General features: G+C 43.4%; 1 protein-coding gene across 1 annotated transcript in view; it reads left to right on the forward strand.

The window, feature by feature from the left end:
- The first annotated feature begins 331 nt into the window (after nucleotides 1-331).
- Nucleotides 332-17,790, forward strand: part of LOC120028163 (plexin domain-containing protein 2-like) — a 173,867-nt gene continuing 156,408 nt past the window's right edge. The window contains exon 1 of the mRNA XM_038973367.1: nucleotides 332-763. Within this exon, the coding sequence (XP_038829295.1) occupies nucleotides 664-763 (100 nt within the window). The 5' untranslated portion in view covers nucleotides 332-663. The remainder of the gene's footprint in view (nucleotides 764-17,790) is intronic.

The raw sequence follows: 17,790 nt of genomic DNA on the forward strand, positions 1-17,790 counted from the left end.
CAAGGGGTCTGAATACTGTATAGGATAGGGTGTTTTCAACAAAGATGTCATGGTTGATTTAAAAAAAAAAAAATGTCTCAGTGTAATAAGTTCTTGTCTGTCTTGTGTCACAGAAAAGTCCATTATTATCCAGTTAGTTACGGGTAGATAGCATATTCCAGTTGCATCTGACACGGTATTGTTGCAGACTGGTGGTTTGCACTGACTGTAAAAAGCTAAGTACTATTGGTGGTGTTGGATTGGTGACGAAGGAGTCCTCTCTGAGAACCCAACTCACATTGCACCGCTTCTTTCCCGGGTAGGAATGAGACCTATGCGTGTGGAGCTGGGATGACCCCGATATTCTGAACCGTGTTGCTTTTTTGGTGGTGGCCCGGGACCTTCTTGGACCGATGAGCGTATGCGCGCATTCACGCATATCTTCACTCATTCACGCACGCACGCACGCACACACACACACAAACAAAACACCACACATCATATTCCGCGTCTGCAAACCAACGAACAGCGCAGACAGGTTTAGCTCTGCAAAAGGCTGTCTTGCAGACTACAGTCGAGAAGAGTTACGGAGTGTAGTCTATTTAAGTCCCCTACGATTTTGGGGGAATGAAAAAATAAAGATTCTATAAAGAGGAGCAGTGCAATCAATCGTGGATCCTGGATATGGCAGGTGTGAAGACATTCGACCTTGTTGTTGGAGTTGTTTTAGTTTTCCTGTCTCTTGGAAATGCGTTTCAAGAGCCCGGACAGGACCCGACAAACGGTAAGACCCCATACTACCTCGTATATTTGCACCATGAAGATCTCTCCACATTTAATGATCACAAACTAAAACACCATGAATGATGACTTGTACAGAGAAACGTTTACAGTGCTTTATTTCATATTAAGTGTGGTTTGGTGTAATACGGTGCAATGCTGCAATCACTTTCATGGTGTACAATAATGAAACAAGGTTTGTTGTAGACGTATTTACCAGTATCTTTTACTGCCTTTATAACTGTCAAAGAAGAATTTGTATCGTGACTAAATACCAACTACATGCTACATGGTTTTCATTATTGCTATGATATTGTGTTTATAACGGTTTGTGCGCTCGTGGGTGAGGGTTGCTGAGGTTCGTGGTGTGTGTGTGTGCGTGCGTGCGTGTACTGCGCGCGTCCGCGCTTGTGAGGGGGATTTGAAGGCTGCTGGTTTTGGATGTGTGCACGCACGGCTATTGTTCTCCGCTATTTTTATTTCAGCAATCGATCCACCCTATGTCGGAGACTATATGATAGGCTATGTCAGCTCATTTATTATCCTTACTATAAACATGTGTATAAAACAGTCTGTGTCCCAACATGTTATCACGCTTTTATAAGGGCATATTGTAAGAGGTGTTGAATGTGTTTTTTTCTCTCGTTTTTATCACATTCAATGTTTTAAATAAATTAGTTGGGATTTGGTGAATCATGAACGACTTGATGAACATGGCTGTGGGTTAGGAGTTTTGATAATCAAAGGAAAAATATAATGTTTTGCGTTTTGACTTAGCTGTTGCATCCTATAAATCAAACAGTCTGTACTCTTTGACCCAACTATGAACATTCTTTAAGAAATACGATTTTCTCCATGATAGGAAAGAACAAAGATATGATTTTGGCAGTGGTGTGCCCCTTCAACCATCTGATTGAGTTTGTCCCTCTGTCAGTGCGTGTGCTGTCTACCAGGGCCTTGCTTTATCTGATCTGGAACCAGTCTTAAGACTGTACCCTTTATTACAGTAATTTACAGGTAACTGGCTGCCAGTAAGTTACTGTAAAAACCACAGTACTTTTAAAAAAAAGTGTAGAACAACCTGTACCAGTCTGTCAGTCTCCACTTCCTCAAAGTTCAACAACCACACACTTTCAATCAGTAACCCATCATTTTAGAAAAAATAACAATAGCTCAAGTATTGTATTCCTGAAGGAGGTGCAAGTCTTTAAAGTGAGGGAGGAACATTGATGATCCACACACTTCTGCAAGGTGTCTACAGTTGATGCCTGCATTCCAAATGACATCCTATTCCCTACACACTTTTTTTGACCAGGGCCCAAAGGTAGATGTTGAGTCCATACTGTCCAGCAGGGCTCTAGTAGTTCGATGAGTGCATACTGTCCACCAAAGGCTCTAGTAATTGGAAGAGCCCATACTGTCCACCAGGGGCTCTAGTAGGTGGATGAGTCCATGCTGTCCACCAGGGGCTCTAGTAGTTGGATGAGTGCATACTGTCCACCAAAGGCTCTAGTAATTGGAAGAGCCCATACTGTCCACCAGGGGCTCTAGTAGGTGGATGAGTCCATGCTGTCCACCAGGGGCTCTAGTAGTTGGATGAGTGCATACTGTCCACCAAAGGCTCTAGTAATTGGAAGAGCCCATACTGTCCACCAGGGGCTCTAGTAGGTGGATGAGTCCATACTGTCCACCAGGGGCTCTAGTAATTGGAAGAGCCCATACTGTCCACCAGGGGCTCTAGTAGTTGGATGAGTCCATACTGTCCACCAAAGGCTCTAGTAATTGGAAGAGCCCATACTGTCCACCAGGGGCTCTAGTAGGTGGATGAGTCCATACTGTCCACCAAAGGCTCTAGTAATTGGAAGAGTCCATACTGTCCACCAGGGGCTCTAGTAGTTGGATGAGTCCATACTGTCCACCAAAGGCTCTAGTAATTGGAAGAGCCCATACTGTCCACCAGGGCTCTAGTAGTTTGATGAGTCCATACTGTCCACCAGGGGCTCTAGTAGGTGGATGAGTCCATGCTGTCCACCAGGGGCTCTAGTAGTTGGATGAGTGCATACTGTCCACCAGGGCTCTAGTAGTTCGATGAGTCCATACTGTCCACCAGGGGCTCTAGTAGGTGGATGAGTCCATGCTGTCCACCAGGGGCTCTAGTAGTTGGATGAGTGCATACTGTCCACCAAAGGCTCTAGTAATTGGAAGAGCCCATACTGTCCACCAGGGGCTCTAGTAGGTGGATGAGTCCATGCTGTCCACCAGGGGCTCTAGTAGTTGGATGAGTGCATACTGTCCACCAAAGGCTCTAGTAATTGGAAGAGCCCATACTGTCCACCAGGGGCTCTAGTAGGTGGATGAGTCCATACTGTCCACCAGGGGCTCTAGTAATTGGAAGAGCCCATACTGTCCACCAGGGGCTCTAGTAGTTGGATGAGTCCATACTGTCCACCAAAGGCTCTAGTAATTGGAAGAGCCCATACTGTCCACCAGGGGCTCTAGTAGGTGGATGAGTCCATACTGTCCACCAAAGGCTCTAGTAATTGGAAGAGCCCATACTGTCCACCAGGGGCTCTAGTAGTTGGATGAGTCCATACTGTCCACCAAAGGCTCTAGTAATTGGATGAGTCCATGCTGTCCACCAGGGGCTCTAGTAGTTGGATGAGTGCATACTGTCCACCAAAAGCTCTAGTAATTGGAAGAGCCCATACTGTCCAACAGGGCTCTAGTAGTTGGATGAGTCCATGCTGTCCACCAGGGGCTCTAGTATTTGGATGAGTCCATACTGTCCACAAAATGCTCTAGAAATTGGATGAGTCCATACTGTCCACCAGGGACTCTAGTAGATGGATGAATTCATACTGTCCACCAGGGGCTCTAGTAGTTGGATGAGTCCATACTGTCCACCAGGGGCTCTAGTAGATGGATGAGTCCATACTGTCCACCAGGGGCTCTAGTAGTTGGATGAGTCCATACTGTCCACCAGGGGCTCTAGGAGTTGGATGAGTCCATACTGTCCACCAAAGGCTCTAGTAATTGGAAGAGCCCATACTGTCCACCAGGGGCTCTAGTAGGTGGATGAGTCCATGCTGTCCACCAGGGGCTCTAGTAGTTGGATGAGTGCATACTGTCCACCAAAGGCTCTAGTAATTGGAAGAGCCCATACTGTCCACCAGGGGCTCTAGTAGGTGGATGAGTCCATGCTGTCCACCAGGGGCTCTAGTAGTTGGATGAGTGCATACTGTCCACCAAAGGCTCTAGTAATTGGAAGAGCCCATACTGTCCACCAGGGGCTCTAGTAGGTGGATGAGTCCATACTGTCCACCAGGGGCTCTAGTAATTGGAAGAGCCCATACTGTCCACCAGGGGCTCTAGTAGTTGGATGAGTCCATACTGTCCACCAAAGGCTCTAGTAATTGGAAGAGCCCATACTGTCCACCAGGGGCTCTAGTAGGTGGATGAGTCCATACTGTCCACCAAAGGCTCTAGTAATTGGAAGAGTCCATACTGTCCACCAGGGGCTCTAGTAGTTGGATGAGTCCATACTGTCCACCAAAGGCTCTAGTAATTGGAAGAGCCCATACTGTCCACCAGGGCTCTAGTAGTTTGATGAGTCCATACTGTCCACCAGGGGCTCTAGTAGGTGGATGAGTCCATGCTGTCCACCAGGGGCTCTAGTAGTTGGATGAGTGCATACTGTCCACCAGGGCTCTAGTAGTTCGATGAGTCCATACTGTCCACCAGGGGCTCTAGTAGGTGGATGAGTCCATGCTGTCCACCAGGGGCTCTAGTAGTTGGATGAGTGCATACTGTCCACCAAAGGCTCTAGTAATTGGAAGAGCCCATACTGTCCACCAGGGGCTCTAGTAGGTGGATGAGTCCATGCTGTCCACCAGGGGCTCTAGTAGTTGGATGAGTGCATACTGTCCACCAAAGGCTCTAGTAATTGGAAGAGCCCATACTGTCCACCAGGGGCTCTAGTAGGTGGATGAGTCCATACTGTCCACCAGGGGCTCTAGTAATTGGAAGAGCCCATACTGTCCACCAGGGGCTCTAGTAGTTGGATGAGTCCATACTGTCCACCAAAGGCTCTAGTAATTGGAAGAGCCCATACTGTCCACCAGGGGCTCTAGTAGGTGGATGAGTCCATACTGTCCACCAAAGGCTCTAGTAATTGGAAGAGCCCATACTGTCCACCAGGGGCTCTAGTAGTTGGATGAGTCCATACTGTCCACCAAAGGCTCTAGTAATTGGATGAGTCCATGCTGTCCACCAGGGGCTCTAGTAGTTGGATGAGTGCATACTGTCCACCAAAAGCTCTAGTAATTGGAAGAGCCCATACTGTCCAACAGGGCTCTAGTAGTTGGATGAGTCCATGCTGTCCACCAGGGGCTCTAGTATTTGGATGAGTCCATACTGTCCACAAAATGCTCTAGAAATTGGATGAGTCCATACTGTCCACCAGGGACTCTAGTAGATGGATGAATTCATACTGTCCACCAGGGGCTCTAGTAGTTGGATGAGTCCATACTGTCCACCAGGGGCTCTAGTAGATGGATGAGTCCATACTGTCCACCAGGGGCTCTAGTAGTTGGATGAGTCCATACTGTCCACCAGGGGCTCTAGGAGTTGGATGAGTCCATGCTGTCCACTAGGTGCTCTAGTAGATGGATGAGTCCATACTGTCCACCAAGGGCTCTAGTAGATGGATGAGTCCATATTGTCCACCAGGGGCTCTAGTAGATGGATGAGTCCATACTGTCCACCAAGGGCTCTAGTGGAGAGCTCTTCAGAATGTGTGTCAGTGTTTGAGAGAGAAAAACTACTATGAGTATGTGATTGTTTGAGATTCACGCACACACACACACACACACACACACACACACACACACACACACACACACACACACACACACACACACACACACACACACACACACACACACACACACACACACACACACACACACACACACACACACACACACACAGACATTGTGTTGTCTTTACTGTGCTATTCACCATATCAGGTACTTTGTCTTAGTTTATGGAGCCAATGAATCTCCTTGGCCAGCTAGTGCTGCACATGGATCATCTGAACTTAGATCATTGCTAGAATTATCAAGAGCTCACATTCTATCTTGAAAACTCATGATCTGGGCCTTTCAGAGGTACGCTGTGGATTGAAGTGTCACACTGTTTCTGAAGAGGTTATGGAATAAAATAATTCACATTCTCAATGATTCCAACCACCACCCGTTTTTCCTCAAATGAAGCAAAGTTCTCCAACCTCAACAGTTATTTGCAAACACATGGACAGGGATCCAGCTGTCAACGTCTAAAAGGCTTGGAGAGATTTGCAACATTAGAGGAGATCTTTCCAGGTGCAACTCTCTCTGCCTCTGTTCTATATAGGGTATTATTTTTAGAGTCGCTGTCCAGTGAGACGCTTCCCTTGTCACAGTATTAACTGACCATATTTATGGCGAGTAGTACCTCTCTCCTTTCCTAGATAGTACATTATTGATAAACAGGAAGTAAAGGAATGAAACACCCTAACGAACGTCAGCCGTGCGGTTGGTGTGTGTGAACAAAGGCTGTTCACTCTGAAGTTCACTGGGTATCTGGGACCTTGTTGTGTACAACTCATCGTGGAGGTGGAACCATTTTGATGGTTATAGCCACACACCCACACACAGTTTTGTATGACAAGAATTAAAGTTTTCTGGCAATATCAGATATGTCTATGTCCTGGGAAATTGTCTTGTTACTTACAGCCTCATGCTACGTTAGCTCAACCGTCCTGTTGACGGGACACCTGTCACGTTCCTGACCTGTTTTCTGTTGTTTTTGTATGTGTTTAGTTGGTCAGGGCGTGAGTTGGGGTGGGTAGTCTATGTTCTGTGTTTCTATGTTGGGTTAATGTGTTGCCTGATATGGTTCTCAATTAGAGGCAGGTGTTTGACGTTTCCTCTGATTGAGAACCATATTAAGGTAGGCTGTTCTCACTGTTTGTTTGTGGGTGATTGTTGCTGTGTCTGTGTTTGTTACACCACACGGTACTGTTTCGTTTTTTCCTGTTCGTGCGTTCTTCGTTATATGTAGTTCACAAGTTCAGGTCTGTTTAACGTCGTTTGTTGTTTTGTAAATTATCAAGTGTCTTTCGTGTCAGTGTTCGTCTTGTCTAATTAAATCATCATGTATTTATCACCCGCTGCGTCTTGGTCCACTCTCTCCCCGAAAGACGAACGTTACAACACCGATACGAAAGAAGATAACTAACCTTATGGGGACACACAATTCTGTTCAAAATCTAATTTTCCCTAAACCTAACCCTAGCTCCTAACCCTAAACCTAATTCTAACCCTAACACTAATTCTAACCTTAACCCTAAACCCCCTGGAAATAGCATATGACCTTATGGGAACAAAATAAATGTTCACATTTCTGTTTGTTTACTATTCTTGTGGGGACTTCTGATCCCCACAAGTATAGTTAAACATGTCCGCACGCACGCACACACACACACACACACACACTTCCTCTCACAGTTATAAATGAGAAGAGCAGTGGCTTATATCTGGACGACATTAGAAGGTCTCATGGGCTAAACATATTTCTTTTAAACATTCCCGCCATGTGACGTCTCTGGGTGATGCCAGTGGCACGCTCACACACGGATGAGTACAGAATATAGAGGTATGATTTCATGGTGATTTTGGGGTTAATTCTTACTCTGGTTCTCTCTCAGAGAGAGATACTGTATAGGCCACTTAGTGTGTGCTGTTGCAGTCAGTCTTGATCTGCTCACTAACGATGCGGACTGATTAACAGCCCTCAGCGCAAGCATTTAAATGTGCTAAGATTGTGGTTGTGTATGGAATGCCATGTGAAAGTGGAGAGCTCTGTTGTATGGGATTCAGGCACGGTGCTGTGCTGTACTGTTCTACACTGTGCTGTGCAGAGTTGAATGGATTCTCAGGTAGCGAGTGACTTAACCAGGCATTTATCCACGGCCCTAGCTCTGGGGACCCTGCTTCTCATCCATCATAATACCACAGGCTGCCTTTCCTCTCACACACTCAGACACACAGACACACACAAATACAAGCCACGCATGTACGCGAATAGACATAGAGTTATACAGTGGTTTCTTAGCAGCGTCACACTCAACCTTCAAAAGGCTGAATTTGACCTTCAAGGCTAATACAGCCTATCCGACTTGTCTGGTGAAGTGTCGGGCTGTGTGACACAAGTCTTACTGGCAAAATGGTGCACAAAAGAGCTCTGTGTGTCTGTTCTGAAAGAGGAGACAGTGTTGAGTCCGAAAGAGGAGAAGTGCAGGAAGTTTATAAGCCTTCTAGTAAGGAATTTTTCTCTCTCTCTCTCTCTCTCTCTCTCTCTCTCTCTCTCTGCACATTCTAACTGGTCAGAATCAAAGTCTCTTTAGTGGCTCTCTGAATTACCTCCTGAAAGAAGCTTCCTTGAATGGACGGAGGATGACAGGGGTGGTATGAGCCGGGGAGGGGGTGGTGGTTGGTGTTGGTCATTGTCTTGCTCTATATGTGGTGACAAGTCTTCTATACCACACAGGACCGGGATGGTACGGTCCCATACCACAACACGGCAACACCAGGCTCTTGCGTTAGTCACGCCTCAGACCCTGTCATCTCAGGTCCACCCCTTTGCTCTGTGAAGGACCCTTATACAGGGGGGTAGAGGGTAGGGGGCATGTGGTAGAGGATAGAGGGTAGAGCCAGAAAGAGAGGGGGGAGAGGGGCTCAATAGGCACTGAGACAAAGCAAAGAGGCCTATAGTTAATGAAACCCGGTGCAGTTAAGCTGCTCTTTATGTACAGCCATTGTCTTTCATGCCATTTTCAAGCTCTTTCATGTCCATCTTTGCCCTTTGTCTCACACACTCATTGGGGCTTTTAGATTTTCTTAGCCTTTTCTTAGAATTGTAGTAATCACTCAGTGGGATATGTTTTGTGCTTTTGTGTTGTGTGTATTAGATTAAAGGTCCACTGCAGCCGTTTTCTCTCAATATCAAATGATTTCTGGGTAACAATTAAGTACCTTACTGAGATGGTTTTCAATTAAAATTGTCAAAAATAAACAAAAATAGCTTCTGAGCAAAGAACATTTTCTCAGGCAATAATTTTGCTAGGACTGTCTGGGAGTGGTCTAAGTTGGGAGTGGAAAACTGAAAACTAGCTGTTATTGGCAGAGAGGTTTGGAACTCTCTTTCTTATTGGTCTATTAACTGATTTCACAATGGAAAGGCCAAAGCTCCATTCCACCAAAACAGGCAGAATTTTTTCTTCAAACAGCTCTTGCACTAAAAGAACATCATCATCATTTTCACAATTTCACAGTATTAATCCAACTTCATAGTGTGGAAATATATATAAATACACAGGAAAATCACGTATTTGACTGCGCTGGGCCTTAAATATAAGCACTTTATTAGGCCCCCTATAAAAGTCTGAGAAAGCAGGAATTGGTGGATTGGTGTTGGTTATACGAACATTTTATTGAATAACATGCATCTGAATGGGCTTAACTGAGTGCTCTGTGAAGAGAACTGAATATCGAGAATTCTATTTACCATGCATGATAAACCCTTTAATAAACAGCCCAGCAGGGTAGGCTTATCATAGTCTATGGCAACTGATCTCAGACCAGCATCTGAAGCAGAGATTAATCCACAGGTAGAGCCTGATCTGTTGTCTGGCTGTCCAAGCAGCTGTACAATGCTTTCTTTTGGCTGAGCTGGATAGTCTTAACAAGAAAGGTAAATGTGTTTCTGAGATGGAGGGATTTCCACCAAGCTTCCTTCACCTGCAGGGTAGGGGTCAGTGTGTGATGATTAAGGAGGAGAGGACATTTGGGGAGAGTGCAACCCCTTACTTCTCCCCCTATCTTCCGCTTTTTGTCATGGGCTGGCAAGAGTACTAGTGTAGAGGGGTGATAGTGTGGAGTGAGTTAGGGATGGTAGTATGCAAGACCACATGGTAATAGTACGGTCTATGCAGGGCTGTATGTTGCACCTTTATAGTCTGTTCTGTGTAAGACAGGTTCACACTAAATAATGTAAGGTTGCATGTTGTCGCTCTCAGTTATCAACACAACCATGGGAAGAAGCTGAGCTCTCAAATACCTGGTAGCTGCTGGAAATGTCAGTTCGGATAGAAACAGCACCTGAACACACCAGTCATCGCATGTTGCAAGAAATCCTTGTATCTCCAAAAATGTAACTTGCCATATATTGAACATACAATAATGAAACTTCAGGAATATTTTGAATACATGTTATTGGTCCTACAGTCATTACGTTTTCAGACTAAATAAAATGGAGTTGCTGCTTTCAATTAATGTATAGATAAAAGGCTTTCTTCCAGCAGTGACACATTGTAACTTTGATACCAGCTGAAACAAGCCAAGGTTCAGGAAGAAAGGAGGGAGCAGCCAGTCACAGAGGGATTAAATAGTTAAGCCCTAAAAACATTATACACTTCAGCAAGTGTCACGAGTTTCACCGAGTTACCCAACCTAAGAGGCAGCACAGCAGACTGTTGGGTTTTACAAGAACAGAGAGAGCTGCTCGCTCCCTCAGAGGAACTGGCTGTCTGTATACAGTGCTTTCGGGAAGGTATTCAGACGCCTTGACTTTTTCCACATTTTGTTACGTTACAGCCTTATTCTAAAATTGATTAAATCATTTTTTGTTCTCATCAATCTACAGACAATACCCCATAATGACAAAGCGAAACCAGGTTTTTAGAAATATTTGCACATTTATTAAAAAGAAAAAACAGAAATACCTTATTTACATAAGTATTCAGACACTTTGCTATGAGACTCGAAATTGAGCTCAGGTGCATCCTGTTTTCATTGATCATCCTTGAGATGTTTCTACAACTTGATTGGAGTCCACCTGTGGTTAATTCAATTAACTGGACATGATTTGGAAAGGCACACATCTGTCTATATAAGGTCACACAGTTGACAGTGCATGTCAGAGCAAAAACCAAGCCATGAGGTTGAAGGAATTGTCCGTAGAGCTCCGAGACAGGATTGTGTCGAGGCACAGATCTGTGGAAGGGTACCAAAAATTGTCTGCAGCATTGAAGGTCCCCAAGAACACAGTGGCCTCCATCATTCTTAAATGGAAGAAGATTGGAACCACCAAGACTCTTCCTAGATCTGGCCGCCCGGACAAACTGAGCAATCGGGCCTTGGTCAGGGATGTGACCAAGAACACGATGGTCACTCTGACAGAGCTTGAAATCCTATGTGGTGATGGGAGAACCTTCCAGAAGGACAACCATCTCTACAGCACTCCACCAATGTGGCTTTTATGGTAGAGTGGCCAGATGGAAGCCACTCCTCAGTAAAAGTCACACGACAGCCCACTTGGAGTTTGCCAAAAGGCACCTAAAGGAGTCTAAGACCATGAGGAACAATATTCTTTGGTCTGATGTAACCAAGATTGCTCGAGAGCGCTCATGACCTCAGACTGGGGTGAAGGTTCACCTTCCAACAGGACAACGACCCTAAGCACACAGCCAAGACAACACAGGAGTGGCTTCAGGACAAGTCTCTGAATGTCCTTGAGTGGCCCAGCCAGAACCCAGACTTGAACCTGAAAAAAGCTGTGCAGCGACGCTCCCCACTCAACCTGACAGAGCTTGAGAGGATCTGCAGAGAAGAATTTGAGAAATTCCGGTGTGCCAAGCTTACAGGTGTGCCAAGCTTGTAGCGTCATACCCAAGAAGACATCGATGCTGTAATTGCTGCCAACGGTGCTTCAACAAAGTACTGAGTAAAGGGTCTGAATACTTATGTAAATGTTTTATTTTTATTTTTAGTACATTTGAAAAAAAAATCCCAAAACCGGTTTTTGCTTTGTCATTATGGGATATTGTGTGTAGATTGATGAGGACAAAAAATCTATTTAAACCATTTTAGAATAAGGCTGTAACGTAACAAAAAGTCAAAGGGTCCGAGTACTTTCCAAATGCACTGGATACATCAGTCAGTTATGTGTTGTGTGGTGTACTCTGTCTACTCTGTATCAGTGGTCCCCGTTGGGTTACAGCCGTTAGCGCTCTGCCTCAACGAGGTAATGGGCTGAAACACAGATGGGACGCTGCAATGTTTGTTTGTTATGTGTGTGTGTGTTTGTGTGTTTCTCTCTCTCTTTCTCTCTCTCTCTGGATTTGGTGTGTGTGTGTTGAGTGTTCACAGTCACCCAGTGAGTGTGGAGAGTTGAGGAACCCCCTCTGGGTGTGTCATGAAGGAGGGCCACAGGTCTTTCAATGTGTCCGGGCATGCTGAACAGAAGACAAAGAGCCAGGGGAGGACCCTCTTACCCCGGCCTGTCAGCAGGCTTCATGTCCCCAGCCCAGCAGGAGCAGCGGCTTTCCTTTGTACCAGACCAGACTGTGTCACTCACTGGCGCTACCAATATGCTGCTAAATGCCTATGTAGCATGGTGTGTGTTTGTCTGTAAGAGAGAGAGTGTTTCGCTTGGTGTGTGTTTGCTGTTGTTGTTCTCTCATATTTCCTTTTCCTCTTTTTTTCTCTAGCACTGAGAGAACGTTTTCTGTAAAGTTCAACAGGAACCTCTCTCCTTATCCAATGCCAACCACATCCTGAATATGTCATGACATGACATGCAGCTTGCCAGCTTCTTACTTACAATTGTTCTACTGTTGATGCTGCAATGTACTCATTGATATTTGTGTCTGGTAAAGATGTTTTGAACCGTCTGCAAGTCTAAGTAGAATTATGGGACTCCCTCACTTGAGTGCAACAACACAGTCTTTGTTTCTGTGCCTGGAAAGAGGCTGTGTCGCTGTCCAAATGTCTCTCCCTCTCCCAAACAAACTCATCCTTACAACCAGCAGCCTTGCCCTGCAGAAACGACAGTCAATTAAGTGTCTTGGGTTCAAATAAAAATACTTCACACTACCACAAGTACATTTTGGGGTCAGAAATGGGGAAGAGAGATCATGACTTTGAAGTTGAAATCAAATTCATGTTTTTGTGAACTACCACCTTTATCCGGAAATGGATAAATATCGACCTTTTTTATATTTATAATAAGGACGATTCCCATGCTCCGTTAGCTTTGAGATGGTATTTGTCATATGGGTGTTCACTGTATGGTTGTTAATTGTGTTGTCGTCAGATTCTCCATTCACAGAGATGGGTGGGTGCTCCTCATGTAAATTCTGTTGAATTGATTTTATGGAATATTAAATGCTGCAGAAATGAATTAGCTCTGATTTATTGGCGGGCTGCCTCGGGGGGAGAAACAGAGAAAGTGTCGCAGAATGTGTGTGTGCGTGGGAAAGTAAGAGGAATGGGGTTTTCGGATTCATGTATAAACACATATATATATATATATATATAGTCAGGTGTGGTTTTCGGACTCATTTTAGAAGTTTCACATGGATTTTTCAAATGTAAATTTTTCATATATGAACAAATCATATCACAATTTAGCTGCACAAAAATGACAAAAAGTTAACTCGCGTTAACTGACTAACACTGACACCCCTAATTTAAAATCATATTTTTGTAGAAAAGTATCTATTTACATGAATTCCAAAATCAAACACATTCACACATTTTCAAATACGTAAAAATTCATTTTAGGCCTGTGTATTAAATGTGACAAAAACCAATGGACAGCTAACAATAACAGAAGCTAAAAACAGCTAGCTAGGATGAAATGGAAGGCTAGCTATTGAATGTCCCTATGCTAGCTTGCAGTTAGCAATTAGCATGCAACCATTGAATACAAATTTCATAAAAAGTAACCTTCTAAAATACACATAACTAGTGTGGTTCATATGTACACATGTAAATACACTCAATATGAGTACTAATTTGAAAAAATATAACCATTTAAAAGACAAAACATTTATAACGGGCAGCGGGTAGCCTAGCTGTTAGAATGTTGGGCTAGTAACCGAAAGGCTGTGACCCTACTCTCAGGGGGTGTGTGTCTCGTTGTTAACAACTGGTGCACAATCTCTAATATTAAGGAAGTCTCAAGGTTCTGCTCGCCTGATTTATAATACCTCATGATAAGCTGTCAGGGGCACGACAACGCCTCTTCCCCTTCAGGAGGCTGAAAACATTTGTCATGGGTCCTCAGATCCTCAAAAAGTTATACAGCTGCAGCATTGAGAGCATCTTGACTGGCTGCATCACTGCTTGTTATGGCAACTGTTTGGCCTCCGACTGCAAGGCGCCACAGATGGTAGTGCGTACAGTCTAGTACATCACTGGGGCCCGAGCTCCCTGCCATCCAGGACCTCTATACCAGGCGGTGTCAGAGGAAAGCCCAAAAATTGTCAAAGACTCCAGCTACCCAAGTCGTAGACTGTTTTCTCTGCTACCACACGGCAAGCGGTACCGATGCACCAAGTCTGGAACCAACAGGAACCCGAATAGCTTCTACCCCCAAGTTATAAGACTGCTAAATAGTTAGTTAAGTAGTGAACCAATAGCTACCCGGAAAATCTGCATTGACCCTTATTGCACTAATCTCTTTTGACTCATCCATACAGTATGCTGCTTACTGTTTATTATCTGTACCGTTTACCTAGTCACTTTATCCCTACCTATATGAACATATCTACCTCAACTATCTGGTACCCCTGCACATCGACTCGGTACTGGTAACCCAGGTATATTGCCAAGTTATCGTTACTCATTGTGTATTTATTCCTTGTGTAATTATTTTTCTATTTATTCCTCATGTTATTATTTTTCTATTTTTCTTCTATTCTCAAAATGTTCTGCATTTTGGGGAAGGGCCCGTAAGTAAGCATTTCTCTGTTAGTCTACACCTGTTGTTTACAAAGCATGTGACAAATACAATTTGATTTGATTTGATTGACTCGCATACAAACGTGAGCTAGCTAGCTACTTAGCTTGGCTACACTCATGTAAATGGGAAAATCTCACTCGTTTTTCACTTGGTCTAAACAATTCAATTAGACACAAAAATATAAACGCACCATGTAGAGTGTTGGTCCTTTGTTTCATAAGCTGAGATTCCCAGAAATTGTCAATTTTCACCTTTTGTGGGGAAAAACTCATTCTGATTGGCTGGGCCTGGCTCCCCAGTAGGTGGGACTGGCTGCCAAGTGGGTGGGCCTATGCCCTCCAAGGCCCACCCATGGCTGCAGCCCTGCCCAGTCATGTGAAATCCATAGATTAGGGCCAAATGAATTTATTTAAATTGACTGATTTCCTTTATTTGAATTGTAACTCAGTAAAACCTTTGAAATTGTTGCATGTTGTGTTTATATTTTTGTTTAGTATTCATCTAAATGACCATAAAACTCATCACAGTTTAGTCAACATGTTATCTCTACATTTTGAAAATGTAACCATGCGTACCAACCGGAAAGCAGCTGTTCTTTTCACTGGGCTTCTTCCAACGGTCATGGACCAATGTACGAAGAAGACATGATTTGTAGCCTTTTCCTGCCGTCAAATGACCAAATCCCCCTCTAGTGGTCTCATGGGTGGAATATTATTAATATTTGTTAATATTTTCATAATTAACAAACATATTTTTTTTGAAGTGCTGAAAATCCAGTGTGTGTTATATTTCAGTCTTCTGTGTTGTATATAAAGTGTGATATTGGAATGAAAACTCAAAATTGAATACATTTCAACTCTATATCTGACATGGTACAGGTGTCTTCTTTTCTTTAAGTCCATAACCATGTGTGAGGTGTATACCTTTGTTTCAAAGTAGATTTGTGTAAGATTACCAAGAAACATTCTGTGTGACTCTGATTTAGCATTTGAACTATTATATTCAGGTTGACTAAATAACATTTTTGTAGAATGAAATGTGAACTTGCAATTCCACATGTCCACATTTCTTATTAAACTGTAAATGTGATTTTCACATGTTAATGATTTTCAAATGTGAACTTGCAATTCCACATGTCCACATTTCTTATTAAACTGTAAATGTGATTTTCACATGTTAATGATTTTCAAATGTGAACTTGCAATTCCACATGTCCACATTTCTTATTAAACTGTAAATGTGATTTTCACATGTTAATGTTTTTCAAATTTGAACTTGCAATTCCACATTTGAAAGTGAGATTTATGCATGTGGAGTTTTCTTACGTATGAAACTGCAGATGTGATTTTCACATGTTAATGTTTTTCTAATGTGAAGTTTTCTTACATGATGTGAAACTGTAAATATCATTTTTACATGTGAGGAGAATAACAAAGGTGGTTTTAAAAGGTGAACTCTCAATTTATTACATGTGAAAATACGGTTTCACATGTGAAATTTCAGCTTAACATGTAAAAACAGCCACTTCACATGTCCTGATGTCTCCCAAACACTATTTTCACATGAAACTTCCAATTGTACGTATTTTTTTTGTTTTTTGGGAGGGTAGCACAGCTCTGCTTGTATATCTAGTTAGTTTGCCTAGTCACAGGGTCAGGAAAAACTCCTGTCCCTATTCTAAAGCAGTGATAGTTGCGCTGGTGATCTACTTAGTGGTTTCTCTTTTGGTGTAGGCCAACAGATCAGCAGATGTTTAGGAACTCTAAGGAGCTGACTGGAAAGGCTGGACCTGTGTTCAAGGACTCTTCCCATCAGCCACCAGTGTTTGTTTGAGCAGAGGCTGGAGGCTCGCTGCCTGGCACTCCTGATATGTCCTGATGTCTCCCAGCTGTTTGGGCCCTGCCTGTATCTCTGCATCCCAAATGGCCCCCTATCCCCTATGTAGTGCATTTGTCCAGGGCCAATAGGGTGCCATTTGGGATGCACTGTCTGTGTCTGCAGCGAGCTCATCCCTTCCTCCCTCCACAATACATAGAATGTGTTTCCCTTGGATTCTCACTCCACTACCAACTCTGGGAGTTTACTGACTGGTGGAACTTGAAACTGAGAAGTGGGGCAGTTTTTCTGCCCTTGTTATGTTCCCTGGAAGTCTTCGTTAACTTGCTGACTGTGATTATCTACCTGGGTCATATTTATTAGGGCACACCTTAGAAAAACTTTTTGCAAAGAAAATTAAAATGAGTGCTTTTCAGTTAAGATGGGAATCAACAACAGGGGTTTCTGGTAAAGGCTGAGTGCTATCAAGCGCACCCCTCTCCTTACTGGCTGCCTACTGTCTTCCTGTGAGGATTCCTGGAGCTCAACTCAGACACAGATAGCAATGGGGGGAAAAACCTGTACAGTTACATATCGGGATATTATTTTTGACGATATATCATATCGTTTTGACAATATCGCATTATTATATTTTGTACCTGCACCAAAACTCCAGTATTTTTCCTTCATAGCTTGTTCTCCATCTTATTTTTAAATAAGGAGACCATTTTTGAAATTAACTTATATTTCCATGATTGATCAAAACTAGTTTTCTCATGGCTCTCTCTTGTCCCTCTGCAGCAGACATATGGTGAGCAATATGTTTGGAACATCAAATCACAGTACAATCACAGTATTGAATTGCAATACATACTTTATAGAATTCTGATAATCGCGATATATATTGTATCTTGATAATATTATATCGTGAGGTCCCTGGCAATTCCCAGCCCTAGTCATAGAGCCTCGTTTTCAGGCGTTGTACTGTAACGATAGCTCAAATCAAATTGTATTTGTCACATGCCTCGTAAACAACATGTGTAGACTAGCAGTGAAATGCTTACTTACGGATCCTTTAACAACAATGCAGAGTTAAATATAAAAAAATATATAAATAATGACACAAGGAATAAATACACAGTGAATAACGAATAAAAAGAATGAGTAAAAAATAACATGGCACAGGGAGTACCAGTACCGAGTCGATGTGCAGGGGTACGAGGTTATTGAGGTAGCTATGTACATATAGGTAAGGGTAAAGTGACGAGGCAACAGGACTGATAATAAACAGTAGCAGCAGCGTATGTGGTGAGTGTGAAAGTGTGTGTGTATGTTGGGGTGTCAGTGTAAGTATGTGTGAGTGTGTAG

Source organism: Salvelinus namaycush, chromosome 33, assembly GCF_016432855.1.
Source record: "Salvelinus namaycush isolate Seneca chromosome 33, SaNama_1.0, whole genome shotgun sequence".
Taxonomy (NCBI): Eukaryota; Metazoa; Chordata; class Actinopteri; order Salmoniformes; family Salmonidae; genus Salvelinus; species Salvelinus namaycush.